Consider the following 22,317-nt stretch of genomic DNA (forward strand, 5'->3'; position numbering starts at 1 on the left):
CTCAGTGGATCAGCGGAAAAAATGAGGGAGTCTCAAGTAATAAACTGAACTGATCAATCAATGCGAAAGCACCCCTACCTCCCTGACCGGGACAATACATTCCTCCTGCGCCTGCACTCCCCTGGTTCCACACCCTCATCAGCTCAGGTACTGAGGTTCTCTGGCAACCCTGAAGCACTTGGCTGGCTTCGAGTTTTCCCTGCCTTTGCCAGAAAATGGCTAAACTTCCAAAAAGTGCTCCCTGAGTCGTCCAACATTCCCAGACTCCCACCTTATGGCTGGAGGAGTTCTTACTAATTTTAGACTCAAGGATGCCTTCTGTGAGCAATTAGCTGGCCAGAGGCCCCGCCCCCATCCTGCTGAGACAGCCAGCATCACTAACGGGAGAAAACAAACACAGCCATTAACAGTCAGAGGCGAGACCTGTAAAGCAGTCAAACCAAGCCAAAACGGCCACTGTGCCACTTCGATCAACAGACTGAGTGGAGATCTTTCCAAAGGAAATAAGTACTATCTTCCCCCCAAGAGCTGTGAGAGAAAAAAAAAAGAACAGAAAGAGAAGAGAAAAAAGAAACTCAGGCAAAAGACAGACTAGGAGACAGAGGCAGATGGGGAGAGACCGATAGATAATGATGCCTCTACGGATGGGGCCCTGGGGTGGGGACGCTGGGGACAGAGGGACACAGACCTCCCTGGAAAAGAGCAACTGACGGTGAAGTTCTCCACCTGCGATTTACAAGAGTAGGAGGTTCTCTTGAGCAGAAGAACCCACTTTAAAGCAAGTAAAATGACACTGACACCTAAGTGACTCGATGATTTTTAAGTCCCCATTGTTTCTGGTCAGATATTCTGCTGCTGCTGCTAATTGCTTCAGTCGTGTCCGACTCTGTGCGACCCCATAGACGGCAGCCCACAAGGCTCCCCCGTCCCTGGGATTCTCCAGGCAAGAACACTGGAGTGGGATATTCTGCTAGGAACCTTAAAATCACCAACCCAACTCCACAATCCCCACTGTACACGCACACACATACACGCCTCTCAGCTCTTCTCCCAATACAGGGTGGCCAGGGCCCCAGCTACTGGATTCAGAGGCAGGAGGCGGCTGCGGCGAGGCCCTTACCTTCAGCAGCACCACGTCCACGGTCCTGTCCACCTTGGAGATGTCACACAGGCTGTAGCGCCTCTTGTGCCGCTCGTACATTTTGTCCAAATGCAGCAGAGAGGACACGAGATGCAGGGGCGGGACCCACTATGTAACCTGGGGCGTCGGGGTGCTCCCGCAAGCCCCCAGGTCTGAACCTCTTACGGGGAGCCGGAGGGGGTTTCTGCCGTCCGGACTCCTCTATGAAGACAACCTCGAGGGGGTCAAACCACGCAGGACCCCAAGTCCCTCACCGGACGGAGAACTTCCTGGCAGTGCCTGAGCCCCGGGCCAACTCACAGTATCCACAGTAATCGCCCCTGGATGCTATACTTTAGTCAGATCTCGACGGAGAGAGAAGCACAGACTGTTTCCATCACGGGCGATAACTCCAGGAGAAAAATGAAGGCTTAACGGGCTACGCATGCCGGCCGACGCACGTGGCAGGGAACAGCCCAGAGCAGGCGAGAAAAAATCCAGTATGTGCCTTGTCGGGAAAAGACAAGCAGAGAAGAAGGGAAGACAGCTCTACTTCGCAGGGATAGCAGGACAAAATTTTCTCATGAAAACCTCTTCTTGCTTAAAAAAACAAAAGCAAGGAAAAGCAGTATTTCCTTCACAGGGGAAAAAAAAAAGGCAAGCAAACTGAAATCCTGAGATTCTGTTCAGAGAAAGAGTCTCTAGTCAGCCTCTTGCTCGCCAGGCAGCAGGGCTTGGTTCTGATTTCAGCTGAAAAGTCTAATGACAGCGGACTGAAAGCAGGAAGGAAAAAAAAAAGCCCACTCCTCCCCCCCATGCTCCCTCCCTTCTGGGGCGCGGGCCCCTCTTCCCTCCCTCCCTCAGCAACGTCACGACTGGCCCTTTCGGCTCAGTACCAGCAGCCTCCGAGGCTTGAAAACCTAAAGGCAGTGCTGGGAACATGATTCATCCCCAGACGAAGAGGAGAAAAACAAGGCTTCCTTTTCCAGCCGGCTTCCTCCTCCTCCTCCTCTCATGCTGCTTCCTATGAAACAGGCTCTGTAGGGCACCCCCAGATGCGCCCCGGGCTGAGGTCGGGGCGGCGTGGGGATGGGGGGGTGGGCATCCTGCACACCGCAGGCGAGCACGACACGCTTCTCTGTCCCCCAAAGTCAGGGAAGTGGCCACTGCCCCGGACGCACGCTGCAGCGCCCTGCCAGGCGCAAACCAGTGATTTAACGTGAGAAAAATGCTAGCCTGAGCCTTCAGGGACATGTCTCCAGGACCCACAAGGGCTTACGGAAGTGGCCGGCAAGGCTTAGAGATCAAGAGGTCAGTTAGGTTTTTCTTTTTTTTTGCAGAGAGGAAGGGAGTGATGGGGTGGGTGGGTGGGAGGGGTGCTTTTAGACCAGTGATGAGGAGAGGAGGAGGAGGGACCGGTGCGCGGGCACGCGCGTCAGCTGCACTGGCGGGGCCAAGGGGTGCCCCTGGAGGGCCTTCTCCCCCTCTCGCGACCGAGCCCGCGGGGGCGCCGTCACTCCATACGCCCGCCCTCTGGCCCCACCCTAGCCACGATCATCAGAGGTGGACCTGCCCCAGAACTCATCTTCTCGCTGGTGTCAGAAATGATCTGGGTGGGAAAGGAGGAGAAAGAACTGGGGAGGACACGGGCGGGTGGGGGTGGGGGGGAGTGGAGACGGAAAAACTGAAAGGATGTTCTCCTTCTAGGAGAGTCAGGCTGCTGACGTTTCCCTCAAGGGGCCACAGGCGGAGTCCTTGGCTTGGCCCTGCCAGTGTGGGTGAGGGGGCTCCAAGGCCACAAGCAAAAGGAGAAGAGATTTAATACCGAAATTTCCATCGGTATCACTAACAGAGCTGATGGAGAGGCTTTCCAGGAACAATAAAAGAGGCAGAGATGGGCTGGTGAGTCACCATGCCCTCTGGCCAGGCCGTCAAGTGGCTGACCAGCTCAGAGGAGAGCGAGGCAGCGAACCCCACCAGGACGCACCTCCCTGCTGCCCCGGACATGCGGCAGCTGTGGCCCAACCCGCTCAAAGCCTGCAGCCTGTCCATCCCCGTCTCCTCCACGGGGTGGGGTGGACGGGCCCCCCCTGCCCCATATGCCCACAGCGCGAAAGCCTGCAGCCTGTCCATCCCAGTCTCCTCCACGGGGTGGGGTGGACGGGCCCTCCCTGCCCCATATGCCCACAGCGCGAAAGCCTGCAGCCTGTCCATCCCAGTCTCCTCCACGGGGTGGGGTGGACGGGCCCTCCCCTGCCCCATATGCCCACAGCGCGAAAGCCTGCAGCCTGTCCATCCCCGTCTCCTCCACGGGGTGGGGTGGACGGGCCCCCCCTGCCCCATATGCCCACAGCGCGAAAGCCTGCAGCCTGTCCATCCCAGTCTCCTCCACGGGGTGGGGTGGACGGGCCCCCCCTGCCCCATATGCCCACAGCGCGAAAGCCTGAAGCCTGTCCATCCCAGTCTCATCCACGGGGTGGGGTGGACGGGCCCTCCCCTGCCCCATATGCCCACAGCGCGCATCGCGCTGTGACGCTACCAGTGTGGACAGTGAACCAGATGTTGCTTTTCATGAGTGACAATGGAAAACAGACGATTGGAGAGAGAGTAGAAAGCTGTAAATAAAATTCTAACTCGAGCTTACCCAAAGGGTGGGAACCTGGCCGGTGACTGACGACGACTTTGAAAACTATGTGGTCTAGGATACGAATGGAAAGATCCTTTAGGTTTTGGTGCGGGGAAAAATGGATGGTTTATTATCTTTCCTGTACGAACTTTCACCAAGCTGTCACTCAGAACTCTCCCTCCTCCCCACAGAAAGACAGAGCCACCTCCCCTCTGTCCTCAACATGGTTTATTCCCCACTGCCGCTCCCTTCTGTTTTAATTAGAATCAAATGTTTCCTGCTTCCAAGGTTCCCAGGCTTCTCCCTAGGGATCATAGATGCTTTAATCACCATAAAGCCTTTCTATTCCCAGTCTCATCTAACTACTGACTTCAATGCAGATAATCTACTGATTGAACAGATACTCTACATTCTGTTATCTGCATGTATGCTGCCTTGCAACAAAGGCAAACAAAAGAAACAAACAACAAAATCTCTGCCCTCAAGAAATTTAAAAGAAATCTGTTTCACAGTAATACAACTGTCTGAAATGGCCCAGGTTACTGTTTTGAGACGGTTTAATTTTTTTTTTTTTTAATTTCTGCTGAGATGCTGGCTTTGCACTGCAGGCTGGAAATTGAGACTTCCTAGCTGCTTGGTACACATAAACATGTTAAGAGGATTTGGAACTGTAATTGCGTGTTCTGTTCCATCTTGGAGAACAAATCCTCTGGGCAGGGAACACATGCCCTGGGTGGGGAACACGAGTCTGCTTTGCTGTCCCTCTGGATCCGTTCGATACTCGCCACAGAAGACAGAGTCTGCGGTCCTGCGCTTTCGCTGTTGATCTGACAGTTCCAAGTTTTTATCAAAAACATCTGCAACTGCCAAGCAGTTATTCTGTTAGGATTTGGAAACTCAGAAACCAATCGTTTTATTTCCAAACCAAAGCTGAGACCTATGAAGCTTCGTTTTGAGGATATGTCTCTTTTCCTTTAAGTTTGGGAACTTAAAGAGTAAAATATGTTTATTTACAACCTCTTTTCACAATAGTAATTATTCACAAGATTACTTATATCTCCCTCCATCCCACACTCCAGCCACAACAAGGAGGCCTCAGTTCAGTTTAGTCGCTCAGTCGTGGGGACTCCGTGTCACCCCATGGACTGCAGCACGCCAGGCTTCCCTGTCCACCACCAACTTCCGGAGCTTACTCAAAGTCAAACAAGGAGGCCTACATTCTTCAATAGAAGCAACCAGTGCTAAAAGTCTGTTCATACCACAGGCCTGATGTATCTTAAAGATTCCAGAAAACAAAGTATAAAAATATTTTTATGAATTTTACTTTAACTAGAGCGTTTCTGTTCATGAGTTAAATTTTCCCTCGATATTTAATTCCAAGATCTAACACCTTATCCAAATTATTTAAGCATTCTTATGGGTCAGCGCTATTTGGCTGCTTTTTAGTGAGGGCAGAACCCTACCTGTAGCCCCATAGCAAAGTTTCTGAAATAGGACACCATCTAGTGGGTATACTGAGGACCCAAACAGAACACAAAGGCCAGTGAGCACTGTGGTCGGAGGGTGGGGTGTCTGCTGCTGCTGAAACATCTGTTCTGTAACCTCAAAGTTTGAACATACAGCGCTAGCCTGTCACTGGCTCGAAGACACACCAATGATCAATTTAACATGTTTATGTGTCTCTGCAAGGAGCACAAGGTGAAAAGGAAAGGTTCTTTCCATCCGTAGGTCTGTCACATCTCACTGCGCACCCTGGGATAATTAGACTGACTCTTGGACCTAGGTTTCCAGAACTGGGGAGTGAGAAGGGCTGGACACTAGGTCATATCTGAAGTTCCTTCTTGATCTGCTATGGTCAGCCAGAGACTAACAAATCTTTATCACTTGCCAAATAACTCACAGGATGTGGGTGCAGTGGAGAAGGAAAAAGGAATTGAGAAGTTCTCTCAAAACCTGTTGTAGAAAACATGCAGTGTATTCTTGCATAATTATATTTCCCACCTCCACTTTTCACATCAAATGAAAAGGAAGGAAGCGACTAGCAGAGTCTTCAGTTTTCACGAATGTATGATTTCATTAACCTAAAAATAGTCACCAAGACCTACAAACTTGTTGGTGGCAAAATTTACTAAAATACAGATAAAACATTTATACAGATAAAACATTTATACTGTTTTTTCTTATTAACAGCCTCCACTTGAGCAACTCCAGACTGTTTAAACTAAGTCTGCTTCATATAAGATACCTGAGTATTTGAGAGAAGATGAGAAGGATTTGCAGCAACTGCACTGCGCCCACAGAGGATTTCCTTTTCCATTTCAGTTTGGGTGTTTGATCGGGTGCTGCTGATCCAGGAGAGCGAGGCAGAGGCCCCCTCCCCTGCATTTCTGTCACGCCCAGCTCTGGAGGTTGCAGGAAGGTTAAAAGAGGAAAGGGGACTAGGAAGACCTGGAGGGCGGTGACCAGCCAACCAGCAATTCTACCTGGCAGTCCCTCTGCTTTAATCCTTTCTCACCTTTTCCAAGAAGAAATCTGAACACAAGTTAGCTGATGGCAGCAGCAAGAAGCAATTAAGGTGGAAGAGAGCAAGACAGAGCTTTAGAAACGTCTCTTCACCAACCTGTGCACCTCACAGGAAAACAGGTCTCATGGAACAAGCACACAAATGTTAAATTTTACTAAAATTACCAGCAGCTTGATGATAGAAAAGGAAGAAGGAGGGGAGAAAGGCAGACATCCAGATCAGATTTCTTCTGGAAAAGTGGTGATGGGACAATGTAACCTCTAGGACAGGTCTTTTGGAGGCAAGATTTATTAATAACATTTACTGAGTGCTTCCTGTATGCCACCTGCACCCACATGTACCATTTCGTTTATTCTTCATAAAAAGCTAAAGGGTGAAATGACACTGTCTACTTTACAGATGCAGAAAAGTACCACCGAGTTTAAGTCGGGTGTATCAGGCCATGTGGGCTTCCCTGGTGCCTCAGTAGTAGAGAATCCACCTGCCAACGCAGGAGACGCAGGTTTGATCCCTGGGTCAGGAAGATCCTCTGGAGAAGGAAATGGCTACCCACTCCAGCATGCTTGCCTGGAGCATCAACCTCATGGACAGAGGAGCCTGGTGAACTAAAGCCCATGGGGTCGCAAAGAGTTGGACACGACTCAGCAACTAAACCACAACGAGGTCACACAACGAATGAGTCTGCATTAAAGTCAATTCGAGAAATTTTTCTTTCCACATGCATCTTATTTTGCCTTGAGTAATCCCCTAAACTGAAAGAAAGAACTCTCAGGGAGAAAACGTAGGTCAAAGTTTCAGGAAACAAAACTAGAACTCACTTCTCGTATCACTGGCATTCTGTTTTTTCAATCATTGGCATTTTCACATCTGATTTTACAAAAATGAAAAAGGACAGAAAAAGACTATTTTTTCAATAAAAATGGCATATGGTTCCTAATTTTAGAAAGTACCGGTAGAAAAAGTGTGTTATTACACTAAATGGACTCAACTTCTTTGCCATCATTTTAATACTTGACGTTTAATTTTTTTAAATAGCTTCTCACTATGTTAATGTTACAAAAATCAGAATGCACACATCCAGCATAGAGACGAAGAGTTTTACTGACAACTGTCTCCAGGTCTCCTTCAGAATGACTGGCTGTACTGCTTTCCTCTTGGGAACAAACATGAAGTGAAGTGAAGTCGCTCAGTCGTGTCCGCCTCTTTGCGACCCCGTGGACTGTAGCCCACCAGGCTCCTCCGTCCATGGGATTCTCCAGGCAAGAATGCTGGAGTAGATTGCCATTTCCTTCTTCCCGACCCAGGGATCGAACCCAGGTCTCCCACATAACAGGCAGACCCTTTAACCTCTGAGCCACCAGGGAACAAACATAAGTTACTTCTTATGGCAGCTTTTAAATGAGTATCTGAAGATACTCATCATGACTCACCACCCTCCTCAAAGCTTCTCCTCTGGCTCGTGGTTCCCACAACTGTTCCCCATGCCACAGGGTACCCAACTGAGGGCCCTTCAGTTAGGGGGTGTCCTTTGTGTGATGCGAACACCAAGACAAAAACCCTCTGGTGCTGAGTACACTGGGACGACTAAGATCAAACTGCCTTTCTTTTCAACAGACATACCACACTGCTAGACAAATATAAGCTTGTGGTGAAGTACGTCACTTCCCATACCTTTTTGTTGGACATATCAAAACAGGTCTCTTCCATACTATAATCACGAGATTTTACTGTAAACCCCACTTTATACATTTTCCTCTTTAAAATGTACTAGGTATTTTGTAAACATTTAACATTTTTAGAATTTTCAAAGGGTCCCAAAGAATGTGGCTTTAAAATACATTAATATTTTAAAAACCTAGACTGCTACAGATGCCAAAAATGGCAAGTTTAGTATCAACAGCCATTTAAACAAGCAACAAATTCTACATGGAAGAATACTGTTGTGATCGCTACGTCTCACGAGCCACTGTCCTGAATCTTCAACAAGCTTTTTGAAATTAGTTCAATCATGAGACAAATATTCACTGAACACCTATGTTTGGCACTGAGAATATAATAGAGAACCAGACGGACATTAAATAGTAAAAACAATGTGTGTGAGAAATGCCCAACTAGAGGACTCCCAGGCTACCACAAACTCGTGCCTTCAGATGGAGCATCAGCGTCTGTGTCTGGGGCGTGGGAGAACGGCTGGGATGGGCACACTGATGATGGAAATCAACACAGAGGTGTGACATCGAGAAGCCAGAGAGCAAGAGTGGTAAACAGAGCCCGATGCTGCAAGAAAGTCAGGTCATAAGAGAAGGGGGTTCTGCTCTGTGAATGCTCCGTGGACCCTGGTTGGGGAGAGCAAGTTCTGGGGCCGTAGTGGAGTGAGGAAGGCTGAACTGCAATTTCTTTTGAATGTCTACCATTTCACAGGGGAAATTCTAAGTTCTGTCATATACTCCACTTCCTCCAGTTATCTCGTGAGATATCTTACTCTTCAGACAAAGTGCGTTAGTGAATCCTTAAAGAATGGCTGCTACAGGATGGCCAACCTGGGAATACACTTTAGTGCGTAAAAACCTTTCTGAGAAGGAAACGAAGCATCAGCAGAGAAAAAGGACCGCTGACACAAGGTGAGTTCTATGCCTGTTATGTCGGTTCTGTCCTAGAGATTGTGTCAGAGACCGAAGGAGAACCCTTGAGTGCAGGCACTGTGTCTTGGTCAGGAACACGAACAAAAGCTACTGCTTGAGGAGAGAGCAGCGTGGACGGTGTCTGGCAAGGAAATGGAAACAGAAGGGAAGGGCCAACAACTGAGAAACTCCCTTTCCATATGATCATCTATGAAAATAAGAACAGACCTCATTTCATAAAACAAAGGCAATGAGGTCAGGCAAACAGCACTGAAAACTGTAGACCATCGTTTCCCAAGGGACGGCGTCATCCCCAGCGCCGCGGCCAACAGCAGCCGACTAGCTAATATCAGCCAAGATTATTTATCTGTTTGACAATACTTAAGTATCGGCTGAAGTTACAGGGCTCTGTGAGGTGTCACGAGAGATGTCCAGATGGATGAGATGCTTTTGGGACCTTAAGGAAACAAACCAGGGACCATGGGAAGAAACGTACATATGAGAAAGTCTGGGTAGTACAGATGAAACGCAGATTTCAGCAAGGAGTACGGAGCTCTGGCTGAGCTGACCAGGCAGAAGAGTTTCATGAAGGTGGTGCTTTAACATGAAGGGACAGAAAGACAGAAAAAGGGAGGGAGGAGGCAGGCAACCCCGATGCAGACAGAGATCGAAGGTACAAGTGCTGATGTGCAGCAGGTATGACCAAGGACTGGCAAGCCGTCCGTTACCTGCATCAGAGTCAAGACCGCGCTGCGACACTGGTGTGGACAGCGCTCACCGCCTGGATTCCAGAAGCACCCAATGCCTGGCTCAAGGGTCGAGACGCTACTCAGAGGCAACAGGGAGCCACCAAAGGTGCTACAGCATGGAAGCGGCTCAATTTGTGCTGTAATTCAGAAAATCTGTAAGTCTCTAGCCTCCTCAAGTCTCCTGTTCGAGGGGATACCACGCCATGATACTTATCCAACCTCGTTTGCTGTCGGTCCTCAAGATGAGTAGACAGTTGGTCTCTCGAGCTTCCACAACTAGGATGAGAGGGTTCTTCCTACTTCAGTGACCCTGGTTCTTAGGACAACTGTGGTTTCTGTAATTCCCTACCTGGTCTCTCCACCTTCCCACATTTCTATTAAGAGTCAGGCTCTCTGCCACCTCCGACTCTCCTTGTAACTCTGCGCTGTGAACCGTGGTGTCCTCAGACCGCTGCCCCGCTGCCACGAGTTCCAGCCTGTGCTCTCCCTTGCGGCTGCACGCTGCTCTCTAAGTAGAATGCTGAGGGCAACGAGTACTTCTTAAATCTCTCCCAGTCTCTCCAAAACTGGTCCTAGACATCCGAGAGCTAGAGGAGAAACTGATTATACATCCGTTTGCTGCCACAATCATAATCCTAGGACTTTTCAAAAGGCTGACCAGATTTAGTTAGTAAACAAGAGAAGTCTTGGTCAATGTTATACACAAAAGGTGAGCCATCTGGAAGAGTTTTTACACTTAAAGGATAGAAGTCCTGGCCAGACATGAAAACTGGTGCTCAAAATAATCACACCTTTAGGAAAAATTTGAATCCCACGTAAAATGAAAAAGTGTCACTTTAGGAAATCACTTGACTTATTCTTATTTTTCACTTCACAGAATGAAGAACAGCTCCAGCAGAGTCAGTCAGACGAGCCAAAAAGTGACTCAGCTTCCCATGGACAATGTCCCTTGGCCCTCCCAGGCAAACCCAGTACAGTCATGCTTTCCAAAAAAATGAAGAAGTATAACTTGCTTTTTATATCAACTGTCTTGCTTTTTATATCAACTGTCGAAAAGACAAAACAAAGGGAAAAGAGAAAAACCCTCCAAGAAGAAAACCTACTTTTTAACACTACTGATGGGAGATAAAAATAAAAAGACATACAGTAAAAAAAAGAATACATCTAAGTATTTTGTATATTCATGCCTGAGGCGTGAATACTATGTAAGTATTAGTTGCTATGATAGTTTTATTTTTATTATTGCATCTTTGCCTTATTTTTTTAAGAAGGTATCTAAGTCAGCTTACAATTGATGCCTTCAAATGGTGGTGCCAGAGAAGACTCTGGAGAGACCCCTGGGCAAGAAGATCAAATCAGTCAATTCTAAGGGAAATCAACCCTGAATATTCACTGGAAGGACTGATGCTGAAGCTGAAGCTCCAATACTTTGGCCACCTGATGCAAAGACGAGTCAACTCACTGGAAAAGACCCTGATGCTGGGCAAGATTGAGGGCAGGAGAAGGCAGAGACAGAGGACGAGATGGTTGGATGGCATCACCAACTCAATGGACTTGAGTTTGAGTGAACTGCAGAAGACACTCAAGGAGAGCGTAGTCTGATGTGCTGCAGTTCAGGGAATCACAAAGGGTCAGACACAACTTAGCAAGTGAACAACAATAACAGGAGGGTGCATATGGGAAAAAAGCACGGAACTGAACATCCCACTCAAGTCAGAGCTGAAAGAACACGATGCTTCTGCTTTGATTCAGATCACCGTGTTCCCTCTGAAAATATGGTGTATCACGAGACGGCAAACCAGAGGGAAAAGTCAGGCTTTCGTTCCTCTGCTAAGTGGAGAAGGTGGGGAGCTGCCCCGGAAGCTAAGACTAAAGGAACATCTCAGTATCTGAACCTGAAAGCCGAGCGGTTTTAGGGAGAAGCGGTTCTGTAAACTTTAAGGTCAAGACAGGACTGGGAACCCAGATTTAAGAGTTAGCCTTGGGGGAAAAAAAAGAAAAAAGCCTCTTCATGTGAGGGTAAGGGAAAGAAGAAAAAGACAGATATTTATAGATGTTTTTTCCTGGCCAATCCCCAAGTGCCCAATTTGGACTGAACTGAAAATGTCCCTGAACAGTCCCCTTCCAGACGGCCAAAATACCAGTGACCGCTGGGACAGAGAGCACGTGGCTCTCAGAGGAGACTGGGAGGAAGGCTGAGGACCACGCCAGCCTCGAGGGTCTCTCCCCTCACCTGCCCCCGGAAGACTCGCCCCCCATGCTCAAGTGAGACGAGACACTTGCCTGAGTCCATGCTCCTTCCCTCGCGCTTCTCCCCATGGAAGCAACACCGGTCAGAAGACGCCTTCACGTGCTATCACAGCCCGATGCCTCCACTGACCACCTCAGTCAAAAACCTGGCCTGTCCTTCCTCCGACCCTATCAGAACTGTGCTAGCCCTCCTACCACACTTAAGTCACCCACACACTGGTTATCACCGTCTTCTGGGACTCTGCGGTACAAGTTTCTTGGACCAGAAGATCTGTTTACTTGGGCTTTCCTATAGGTTCTTGGGCTTACTGAGCATTCAACAAACAGTTCCCATGTGAATGAAACAGTATCTACCTCTCTGTCTGAAGAGGGACTTTCAGGGAAGGTCACGCATTCTCGGAGCAGATCAAACTGGGGCAGGCAACCTAGATTCAGAAGCTCCTTTATTCATAAATTTACATAATTCATGGATTTCTGATACAGAAACATGCACTCCTGCATCAAAGAGATGTCTGCTCTGGTCAACACAAACAGATGGTGTTAGTTAAACCTCATCAATAAATGGGACACATCAGAAATTAATCAGTAAGTAAAAGAACAGAATCCTCTGCCTACCCTGAATTTTTTTTTTTTTTTTTTAAACAATTGCAGTTTGGGTGGCTTCTGTAAGATCATCCCTGCTAGAGATTTATCTAACTAAATACATATTAATTCGGGGTTATTATTTCATTTGTTCATAGTTTTCACCTGATATCCCACTATGTATTTTATACATATTTATATAAACATAATATATGTACACAACAGTCAATTCAGGACCAAGGTTCATGGAAACATTTTGATACTTTCTCCAAAGATATGCATGTGTGTATGCAGGCGTGCGCACATGTGTGTGTATGAGTGTTTGTGCATGTTAACTTTAACGCCCCAGAATACTGCACATCACTGACTGTCCATGCACTGTGTCAAGAGTAGCACATCTAACCAACCAGGGAGCCCGTGGAGACAGTGTAAGTAACAGTAAGAACATGAAGTACTATTAGGGTAACCTCGTGAGCTCCCAGCACTCAGCAGGAAGGACACAGAAGGCCTGGCTCAGTCTGTCCCTGCAGTCTGTACATATAAGAGTATTATTAACCCTTCTCTTTTGCCTCCCCTGTGAGGATGTTATAACAATAAGCACTGCGTCCGTGCTCATTTGCTCAGTGCTGTCCAACTCTTTTATGACCCGATGGACTGTAGCCCTCCAGACTCCTCTGTCCACGGGATTTTCCAGGCAGGAATACTGGAGTGGGTTGCCATTTCCTTCTCCAAGGGATCTTCCCTACACAGGGACTGAATCTGTGTCTCCTGTCTCCTGCATCTCCGGCATTGGCAGGTGGATTCTTGTACCACTGAGCCACCTGGGAAGCAACAGCATTAGTATTCTGAAGAGCACAATTTATTTAATGTGGCTTGCTGTTACTATTTCTCTTTCATACAGGTAGACTTTCCCTGGGTCTGAATTCTAATGGCTCTATGCCATTCTTACACTGATAAACCCTAAGAAAACCCTTGATCTGTTCTGTGTTACTACAAAGGTCACTCTCAATTCTACGTAGAGGTTCAATCCCAAATACTCGTGTTAATGGGCTATCAATGTGAAACTTCCTATTCTCCACATAATTTTTAGCTGCAACTCCTGGCATCCTGATTAAATCAGCCTTTTAAAGCTGTACTAACAAAATGTAAAAGCCTCAAATATATTTGCTATAGAAATAGGAAATCAAGAAAAAATTAAGGAAAAAAAAACAAAGAAACAGGAAATCAAATTTCAAAAGAAAGGGAACTACTTAAGGTTTTAACAGTGCCCTAAGGAGAGATGTTGATAAGTGAAGTATAATCTTCAGTCCAGTGAAGTCATACTTACAAAAAACCTGTCAATTAACTAGAAAATACGCCTTGTCAAACTACTTCCTGGGTTCCTTCTTCTTTCAAGTCACCCACCAGGCATCGTACATGATAAACGCCCGTCGTGTGTGGGACGCTGTGGCAGGTCCCTAACAATGGCTAAGAGAGCATCCCTGGCAGGAGGGGCGGTACTGCCAGGCTTCTTGGTTCCTAGCAGCTCCACCAAGAGCAAAGAGGAGGCTACACAAGAGGTCTGTGGTGCAGGATGACACAGCCCTTCAGAGAAGGGTCTCAAAGAATCAAAGACTAAGCACCCAGGGAGGTTCCCAGGATGCATTTCACTCAGAATACCTGGTAGACAGAGAGGAGTCTGGCGTGGCTGGCAGCTGGCCTGTGGAACAGCAGAGCTGACGGGACCGTCCAAGTAATCCAAGGAGCCAGACTGTGAAGTCCCTGCCACACCACTAAGTTCAGCAAGCATCTCTAACATGACCCGGAGCAGTGGGTCTCAACGTATGGTCTACAAAACCTTCAAGGGCCTGGAGACCTCTTCAGGGCACCCGTGGGGTCAAAACTATTTTCACAGTCATTTGCCCCTTTGCTGTATTGACATTTGCACTGACAGGCCTCAGCACAAATGAAGGCAGAGCTACCAAAGTGAATCAGCACTTTGTACTTCTTCACAGTACAAAAAAAACAAAAAGAAACAACATTTTCACACAGAACATCCTTGAGGAAGCTGTAAACATTATTACTAGCATTCAATTTCAAGCTTTAGGTACACATCTTTCTAATACTATGTGACAACGGGAAGTTGACATAAAATCCTTCTGTTATGGAGGTATGATTGTTGTCCTAAGGAAAATCACTTGTGCGATTTTTTAAGTTGTGAGCAACTATTAAAATTTCCCTTCCTTTTCATGCACTACATTTGTGAAAGACTGGATTTTCCCCTATTGCAATGGCTTGAATGTGTAAGAGATGTGAGAATCTGTTTTCTACTGAGCCAGAAGTTTGAGTAAAACAATGTCACCTCTTCCAATTTTGTTTTGGAAAAGTTGTTTTTCATGAAAATATACTCTTTATGTTAACAAGCAGTAAGTTTACTACTGTTGAAAAGTGAAGTAGTGGAAGTGTTACTCGCTCAGTCATGTCCAACTCTTTGCTACCCTATGGACTGTAGCCAGGCTCCTCTGTCCATGGGATTTTCCAGGCAAGAATACTGGAGTGGGTTCCCATGCCCCTCTCCAGGGGATCTTCCTGACACAGGGGATCAAGCCCGGGTCTCCTACTTTGCAGGCACGTTCTTTACTGTCTGAGCCACCAGAGAAGCCCTGATGTTACCGCGAATGAATTAATATTTTAATGTATCAGTTTTAATTTCTAACATAGTAGATATTTATAGATATAACTCATATAAACAAAATGTCTTTGGAGTCCTCAATAACTTCTTGAAGTATTAACGAATCTTGAGACCAAAAAGTTCAAGAACAGCTGAGTTGTAAGGCAAGAAGAAATGAGTGCTAAGGAAACCAAAGAGCCCAGGTGAGAGAAGATGAGGGCACAAATATTTAAACCAGAAGTTTGAAGGGACAAGGTAAATTTGACCAAAACATTTTTTTTTAATTTGGGCTAAGAAGAAGGAATCTGGGATGAAAGTTTTCTAGCTTGCAGTCTCTTCAGCAAATGGTGTTGGGTAAGTTGGACAGTCACATGTAAATCAATAAAGTTAGAATACACCCTCACACCAAACACAAAAATAAACTCAAAATGGCTTAAAGACTTGAAGACTTAAAGATATGACTCTTATGGGCCCTAATAAAACTTATAAGCTTTTGAACAGCAAAGGAAACCATAAACAAAACAAAAAGACAGTTTGTGGAATAGGACAAAGGCTTAGTTTCCAAAATATGCAAACAGCTCATATAACTCAACAACAGAAAATAAACAAACCAATCAAAAAATGACCTAAGCAGACATTTCTCCAAAGAAGACATACAGATGGCCAAAATGCATGTGAGAAAATGCTCGGCATGGCTAACTACTGGAGAAACTCAAATCAAAACGACAGTGAGGTACCACATCTTACACTGGTCAGCACGGCCATCACTAAACATCTACAAATAACAAGCGCTGGAGAGGGTGCAGAGACAAGGGAGCCTTCCCTTCCTGCACTGCTTGAAGCACAGTTTGGTGCAGCCGCTGTGGAAAACAGTATAATGGTTCCTCAAAGAACTAAAAACAGACTTGCCATAAGGTCCAGTAACCCTAGTCTTGGACATAAACCCAGACAAAATGAGACTTCAGAAAGATACAGGCACCTCTATGGTCATAGCAGCACTATACACAACAGCCAAGACATGGAAAACACCCTAAATGCCCATCAAGAGATGAATGGATAAAGACGATGTGGTGTGCGTACATACACAGACACAGAGAAATATTAGTCAGCCATAAAAAAGGAAGAAAATAATGCCATCTGCAGCAACACGGATGGACCTAGAGATTATCGCACTAAGTGAAGTAACTAAGAGAAAGACAAATATCTGGATATCACTTACATGTGGAATCTAAAATATGACACAGACGTACTAATCTGTGAAACAGACAGAGACTCACAGACATAGGGAAAGACTTGGGGTTGCAGGAGAGGGTGGGTAGGAGGCAGAGGGGCTGATCTGGAGTTTGGGATACAGAATGGATAAACAAGGTCTACTTTATAGTACAGGGAACTATATTCAATATTCTGTGATAAACCGTAATGGAAAAGAATGCATGTATGTGTAACTGAATCACTGTATAGCAGAAATTAACACAGCACTCTAAGACAACTGTATTTCAATAAAATACATTTTAAAAAAAGAAAGAAAAACAGAGACTATATGAAAGTATAGTTTTATGTACGTGAAGCGAGGAACCAACAATTTCCTAATATGTTGAATGAAGCTGATGAACTGAGAGAAACTACAGCAGGAATGAAAAGCAGAGATGGTTTTCTGAAGAGCAAATAGAACTCTTTAGGAAAAGACTATTTCCATGAGCTACGTGCAAACAAATTTACCTGAAAGGCACTTTCTCATAGACCATACGGCTCATTCCATTTTGGAGAGACTGAGGCCCTGACCAAGCCGTAAGGTGGTATGAGTAACTCCTCCAGCCAAGCTTCTGAACTGCCAGTGAGGCCAGTGCCCAGTGCCGCCCACCTTTATGCCGCAGCAGTCCCTGAGAGTCATGGTGATGCTGGCAAGCCATCAAGAAGAGGGTCAAGTTTCTTCAGAATTTAACAAGCCTGTCATATACAGGGGTATTTCAGAAATACATGACAGCAAAGACTTTTAAATGGAAGCTCCAGCACTTGAGGCTTTACCTCCAGCGATCTGAAAACTCTGCCATTTCTAAAGGACTGCCATGTCCAAGCTTCCAGAGTGGAGAAGCTACCATCTAATTGTACAGTGGTCTTCACTCCTGGGTAGGCGGTATGAGGAGCTGCAAGCCACGATTCTAAGGAATGGATGTTGAGAACACAATTCTAAGGGATGGATGCTAAAGACATGGTAGGAGGCGTCACAGATTCCTCTCTTGCTGCCAGAGTCGAGTTGTCTCAGCTCTGCTACGCCCTGTGGTCATCAGCACACATACACATTTGGGAACGGGGTAGGAGGAGTTATATCTCTTTAAAAGGCCATCTTGTAAAAATGACAAGCATTTGCCACATGTCTTAATTAGCCTTTATTAAAAAGAAGTTCCCAAAGAAATACTTGTTTGGTGAAAACGGATGCCAATATTTATAAAGTCCTATCTATCACGTTAAAGGCGGCCCAGCGGTGCCTCTACTGCGCAATAGTTATTGAGATTTCCTGGGAGGACCAGTTTCTATCTAAAAGTTAAAAACCTTGCTTTAAAAAATATTTTGACAATTCCCACTTTTTCCTCAGCTAAATTTGTGCAATTATCATACTCCATTAAGCTAATTGGTTAGGTGATAAAATCCTTTTCACAAGAAGGATCGGCCAGCCCTTCTTTTTTTTAATATCTCATTTTATAATCTCCTCTACCCTGGGGTGATGAATTACAAGAACGTACATGAACAACTGCTAGAAGAACTAGACAACCCGGGTCTTTTCACAGCTGTTACCATTTCATGCCTTGGACAGTTGCAGATGCTGTAAAGAGACTCAGGCTGCATTATCCTTCTGCTTCCTCAGCCCCCACATTAAAGCTCTCCTTCATCTTCCCTTTCCTTTTTGCCACCTCCCTCTTTCCTGCTACACGCTAGCACTAACTAGCTTGAGGGAGGAAGGATCAAGGCAACTTTTCACATCAGTCACTTTCAGGGCACCTTCATGCTTGCCCACCAATAAACAGGTGGTAACCCACAGGGACATTAAGTTTCAAAGAACAGTAAGACTGATTCAAAGATTATTGTGTTGAAAGGGCGTGCATTATCTTGCTTTTACTAAACAGCCATGCCATGAGATAGACGTGTGGCAATAAAGGCAAAAATTCCCCATCAGGAAGTAAAGATGAGAAAACAGCATTCTGAGGCATTGATGAGGTTTCCACACCTGGCTCCGACCCCGCCAAGGACAGCTCAAACAGCAGCTTCCAGTATGACACCAAAACCGAAGCAAATATGTAGAAAAACAGGGAACCGGTGACACTGAGCGGCAGGTGTCCATCATCGGCATTAGCACTTCTCTGGAACCTCCCCTGGCTTCACCGAGCCCGGGGGGCTATACGGGTGGAGTGCGCCAGAGACGAGCTTTCTTTCAAGGCCTGTAGGACACATTCTTTGGACTTAAAAAGCAAAGCAAACCTCAGAGTACAGTCCACGCTATATGGCAACCATGAAACAGTGATTTCTGCTCAGCCTGTACGCTGGGTTCTGCTGCAAGAGCAAATGCATTAAGGTCCCACGTCAAGAGAGCCTGGCCTGCAACCCTCTTCCTGAGCCAAGGAGGAAAGAACAGTCTCAGGCAAGGAGAAAAACAATTCAATGAGCTTGATGTGAGGCAGACACAGCACTAATGAGGGAGGCAGGGCCAGAGCTTTATTTTCTTCCTCTGGATCATCTCATTAGGGATGTCTAATGACTCCTAGGAAGGAACGCAGCCCATCGCGTTGTTGGACGATGGTGCTGGAGACAGCAACTGTTCCCTGGCAAAACACCGACAACACGAGCATCACTTTCTGGAACTGGAATGAAAAGACCGGGTCTTTATTTTAAGGCCAGCAAGGCTGTCAACGGGGGAAAAATCCCCACGTGAATCATTTCGGCAGAACTCCACTGAACGGCTGATGGTATAACGGCACCAAAGCAGGGACACGGGTATAAAAAGGCCTCGGCGAAAGACGGCTCCTTCTCTAAGCTCCCTGGCCTCAGGGGCCAACTAGTGGCTCATTCCTTTGCCTCTCCCAACACGGCTTCTTGAGGGGTGGGATGGCCTCCTCATCTGACCATCACAGCACCCCCAGCTTCTATTACAGAGCTCAACACACAGAACAGGAGATGTTTGCCAATGGAAGGCTTGATTTAGTTTTGGAAATGCACAAGTTAAGTCAGGCCTATAGGAAGGGAACACATCCCCATAGTCTCATTTACCACTGGAATCTTGTTATAAATGTTTAAAAGGAAGGAACTCAGGCATGGATACACACACGGTCTCCCCACGCGGCCCCCACTGACAAGTTAAGCTGTGGCCTTCCACCAGTCCTGGCCTCACAGGGGTGGAAAGAGAGAAGAATCTCCTGCGTCTCCTGGAATGAATATCCTGCTGTCCACAGAGGGGCGGTCGCACGCGACAAGGTTCTGGTGCGACCTCAAGAAGCCAGCGGCGGAGGTGGTGACCTGGCTCTTCTCTCGACACCCGTGCCACTAGCCTGGCATGGGGGTGCGGGTGGGGGAGGCCTGATGCCAAACCCTTGTCCTGAGACCCCTAGACCCCACCGCCTACAAGGCACTCGGCTTGTAGATGATTCAATGGGGAAATGAATGTGAGAATTTGACACAAATGAATTTACTTACAAAACAGAGGGAGACCCACAGACTTCGGAAACAAACTTATGGTTGCTGAGGGCAGAGAGGGGAAGAAAGGATAGTTAGGGACTCTGGAAGGTCATGTACACACGGCTGTATTTAAAATGGGTAACCAACAAGGGATCTACCATACGGCACAGGGAACTCTGCTCAATGTTACGCGGCAGGCTGGATGGGAGGGAGTTTGGGGGAGAATGGATACATGTATATGTATGGCTGCGTCCCTTTCCCTGTTCACCTGAAACTATCACAACATTGTAAAATCGGCTATACCCCAATACAAAATAAAAGATTGGGGTAAAAAAAAAAAAAAAGAATTTGAGGTGGTAAAGTAAGGAGGAAGGTTGGCAAAGAAATAAACTGATGTCAGAAATGAAAAAGCCCACAAGCCCATTTCCAGAAATTATTATTTTCATAGAAACAGAAAGATGAAGGGCGCTGCAAGGGACATCCTACCTTTGTGCTCTCCCCAGGGCGGCAGGGGCGACTCCTGAGTGGAGGACACGGCACTCACAGGGGAGCCCAAGGCCCTTTCCCATCTCACACCATTCGTCCACCAGGACACAGCCAGGAAACAAACACTGTGAGACCCATGTGGAGTCCTGACCAGCTCACACGTGCTTGTTTAGATCCAAAGATCCCCCTGCCTCGGTAGATGATGATCTGCATTAAATCACAGGGAAGGCAACACAGGTCAAGAATGCATCAAAATCAAGATGCCACGCTCTGGAGAGGGGAAGGCCACAGGGGTGCAACCCGTACACCTGTCCAGACAGCCCGGTACTGTGATTTCAGCACCAGGCCCCAGCCTGTGACTCCAAGAATCCACATGAGCTGGCAACCTGCTGAAGGCAGAGCTGCAGAGCCCCCCAGGCAGCAGATGACCCCAGCACAGGAAGCAGCGTGCAGATTCAGCTATGCCCATCCTGCGACTTTTCTCTATGTATGGGGATGGCACGAGGGCTCCATGAAACAGAAGAGGGCCACTGTCCAGGAGAGCTGGTCCTATTTAAGGACTGCCCCAGCAGAGGGAGCCAGGCCTGGAGAGGCTGGCAGGGTGCCTCAGCTTAGCATGGGACACAGAAGAGCTGACTTAAAGGAGACAAGGTGGCCTCGCAGGTAGAGGTGGGCAGGAAATGAGAGGCCAGGCTCCAGGGTTTGGGGTCCCGGGCTGGGCTCTGTGCCAACCATCTGGGCAAACAAAGGTAAGCCCTTTGAGCATGGAGCGCTCTGGGCTCCAGTTGCTTCCTTGCAAACTACAGGGTAGAGACTGCGTGACGGAGGCCACAGTGCCACCCTACACTAAGATTCTATAAGGAGAGCAATGTGTGCTAGAAGATCTGGGGTTCCTGTAATGGCAGAATCCCAATGCAAAGAGCAAAGACCTTTAAACGCCCCCACTACACATCTTATGATCCCATGCTTGCTGTATCTGCAAACCAACCAAAGGGGTGGTGAGGTGTCTCTAAATTCAGCCCATTTTTCTACTGGACTAGCTTTCTTCATGGAGAAGGCAATGGCACCCCACTCCAGTACTCTTGCCTGGAAAATCCCATGGACGGAGGAGCCTGGTAGGCTGCAGTCAATGAGGTTGCTAAGAGTCGGACATGACTGAGCAACTTCACTTTCACTTTTATGCACTGGAAAAGGAAATGGCAACCCACTCCAGTGTTCTTGCCTGGAGAATCCCAGGGACGGGGGAGCCTGGTGGGCTGCCATCTATGGCGTTGCACAGAGTTGGACACGACTGATGCAACTTAGCAACAGCAGCATTCTTCAAGGAGACTGCAATCAAGAAGAGTAAATCCTGCCCGTCAGCCACTTTGTAGCTTTTCTGGTTATCAGAATGACTATCTCAGTATCACTTTGCAGTGTTCAACTAACCCTTATTTTATTTCAGGAGTCCCAAAGCACAAGAGTAGTGATGCCGGCAATTAGGATCTACCAAAGATATAAAGTGCTCTAAGTGAAAAGGTGAAAAAAAAAGTAAAAGTCGCTCAGTTGTGTCTGACTCTTTTCGACCCCATGGACTATACTGTCCATGGAATTCTCCCAGCCAGAATACTGGAGTGAGTAGCTGTTTCCTTCTCCAGGGCATCTTCCCAACCCAGGATCAAACAGGTTTCCCGCATTGCAGGTGGATTCTTTAGCAGCTGAACCACCAGGGAAGCCCGGAAAGGTGAAAGTTTCAGACTTAATAACGGGTGAAGAAAAAAACAACAACAAACCATATGCTGAAGTTGCTAAGATCTATGGTTAAGAATGAATCTTCTGAGAAACTGTGAAGCAGGAACAAGGAAAAAGTGTTAGTTCTGCTGTCTCATCTCAAATTACAAGAATTACAGGCACAGTGCAATGAAAGTGCTCAGTTAAGATGGAGAAGATGTTAAATCCGTACAATAAGATATTTTGAGAGAAAGATCACATTCATGGAACTTTTATTACTGTATATTGTTATAACCATGACATTTTATTATTGCTGTTGTTAATCTCTTACTGT

General features: G+C 46.9%; 1 protein-coding gene across 13 annotated transcripts in view; it reads right to left on the minus strand.

The window, feature by feature from the left end:
• Positions 1–22,317, minus strand: part of AKAP13 (A-kinase anchoring protein 13) — a 322,494-nt gene that overhangs the window by 110,830 nt on the left and 189,347 nt on the right. Inside the window, exon 1 of one of the 13 annotated variants that reach the window (XM_025271584.3) lies at positions 1,121–1,876. The exons of the other annotated variants lie outside the window; for them this stretch is intronic. Coding sequence (XP_025127369.3) covers positions 1,121–1,201 — 81 coding nt within the window. The 5' untranslated portion in view covers positions 1,202–1,876. Of the gene's footprint in view, positions 1–1,120; positions 1,877–22,317 lie in introns of those variants that run through there. 13 annotated transcript variants of the gene reach the window in all.

This window comes from Bubalus bubalis, chromosome 20, assembly GCF_019923935.1.
Source record: "Bubalus bubalis isolate 160015118507 breed Murrah chromosome 20, NDDB_SH_1, whole genome shotgun sequence".
Taxonomy (NCBI): Eukaryota; Metazoa; Chordata; class Mammalia; order Artiodactyla; family Bovidae; genus Bubalus; species Bubalus bubalis.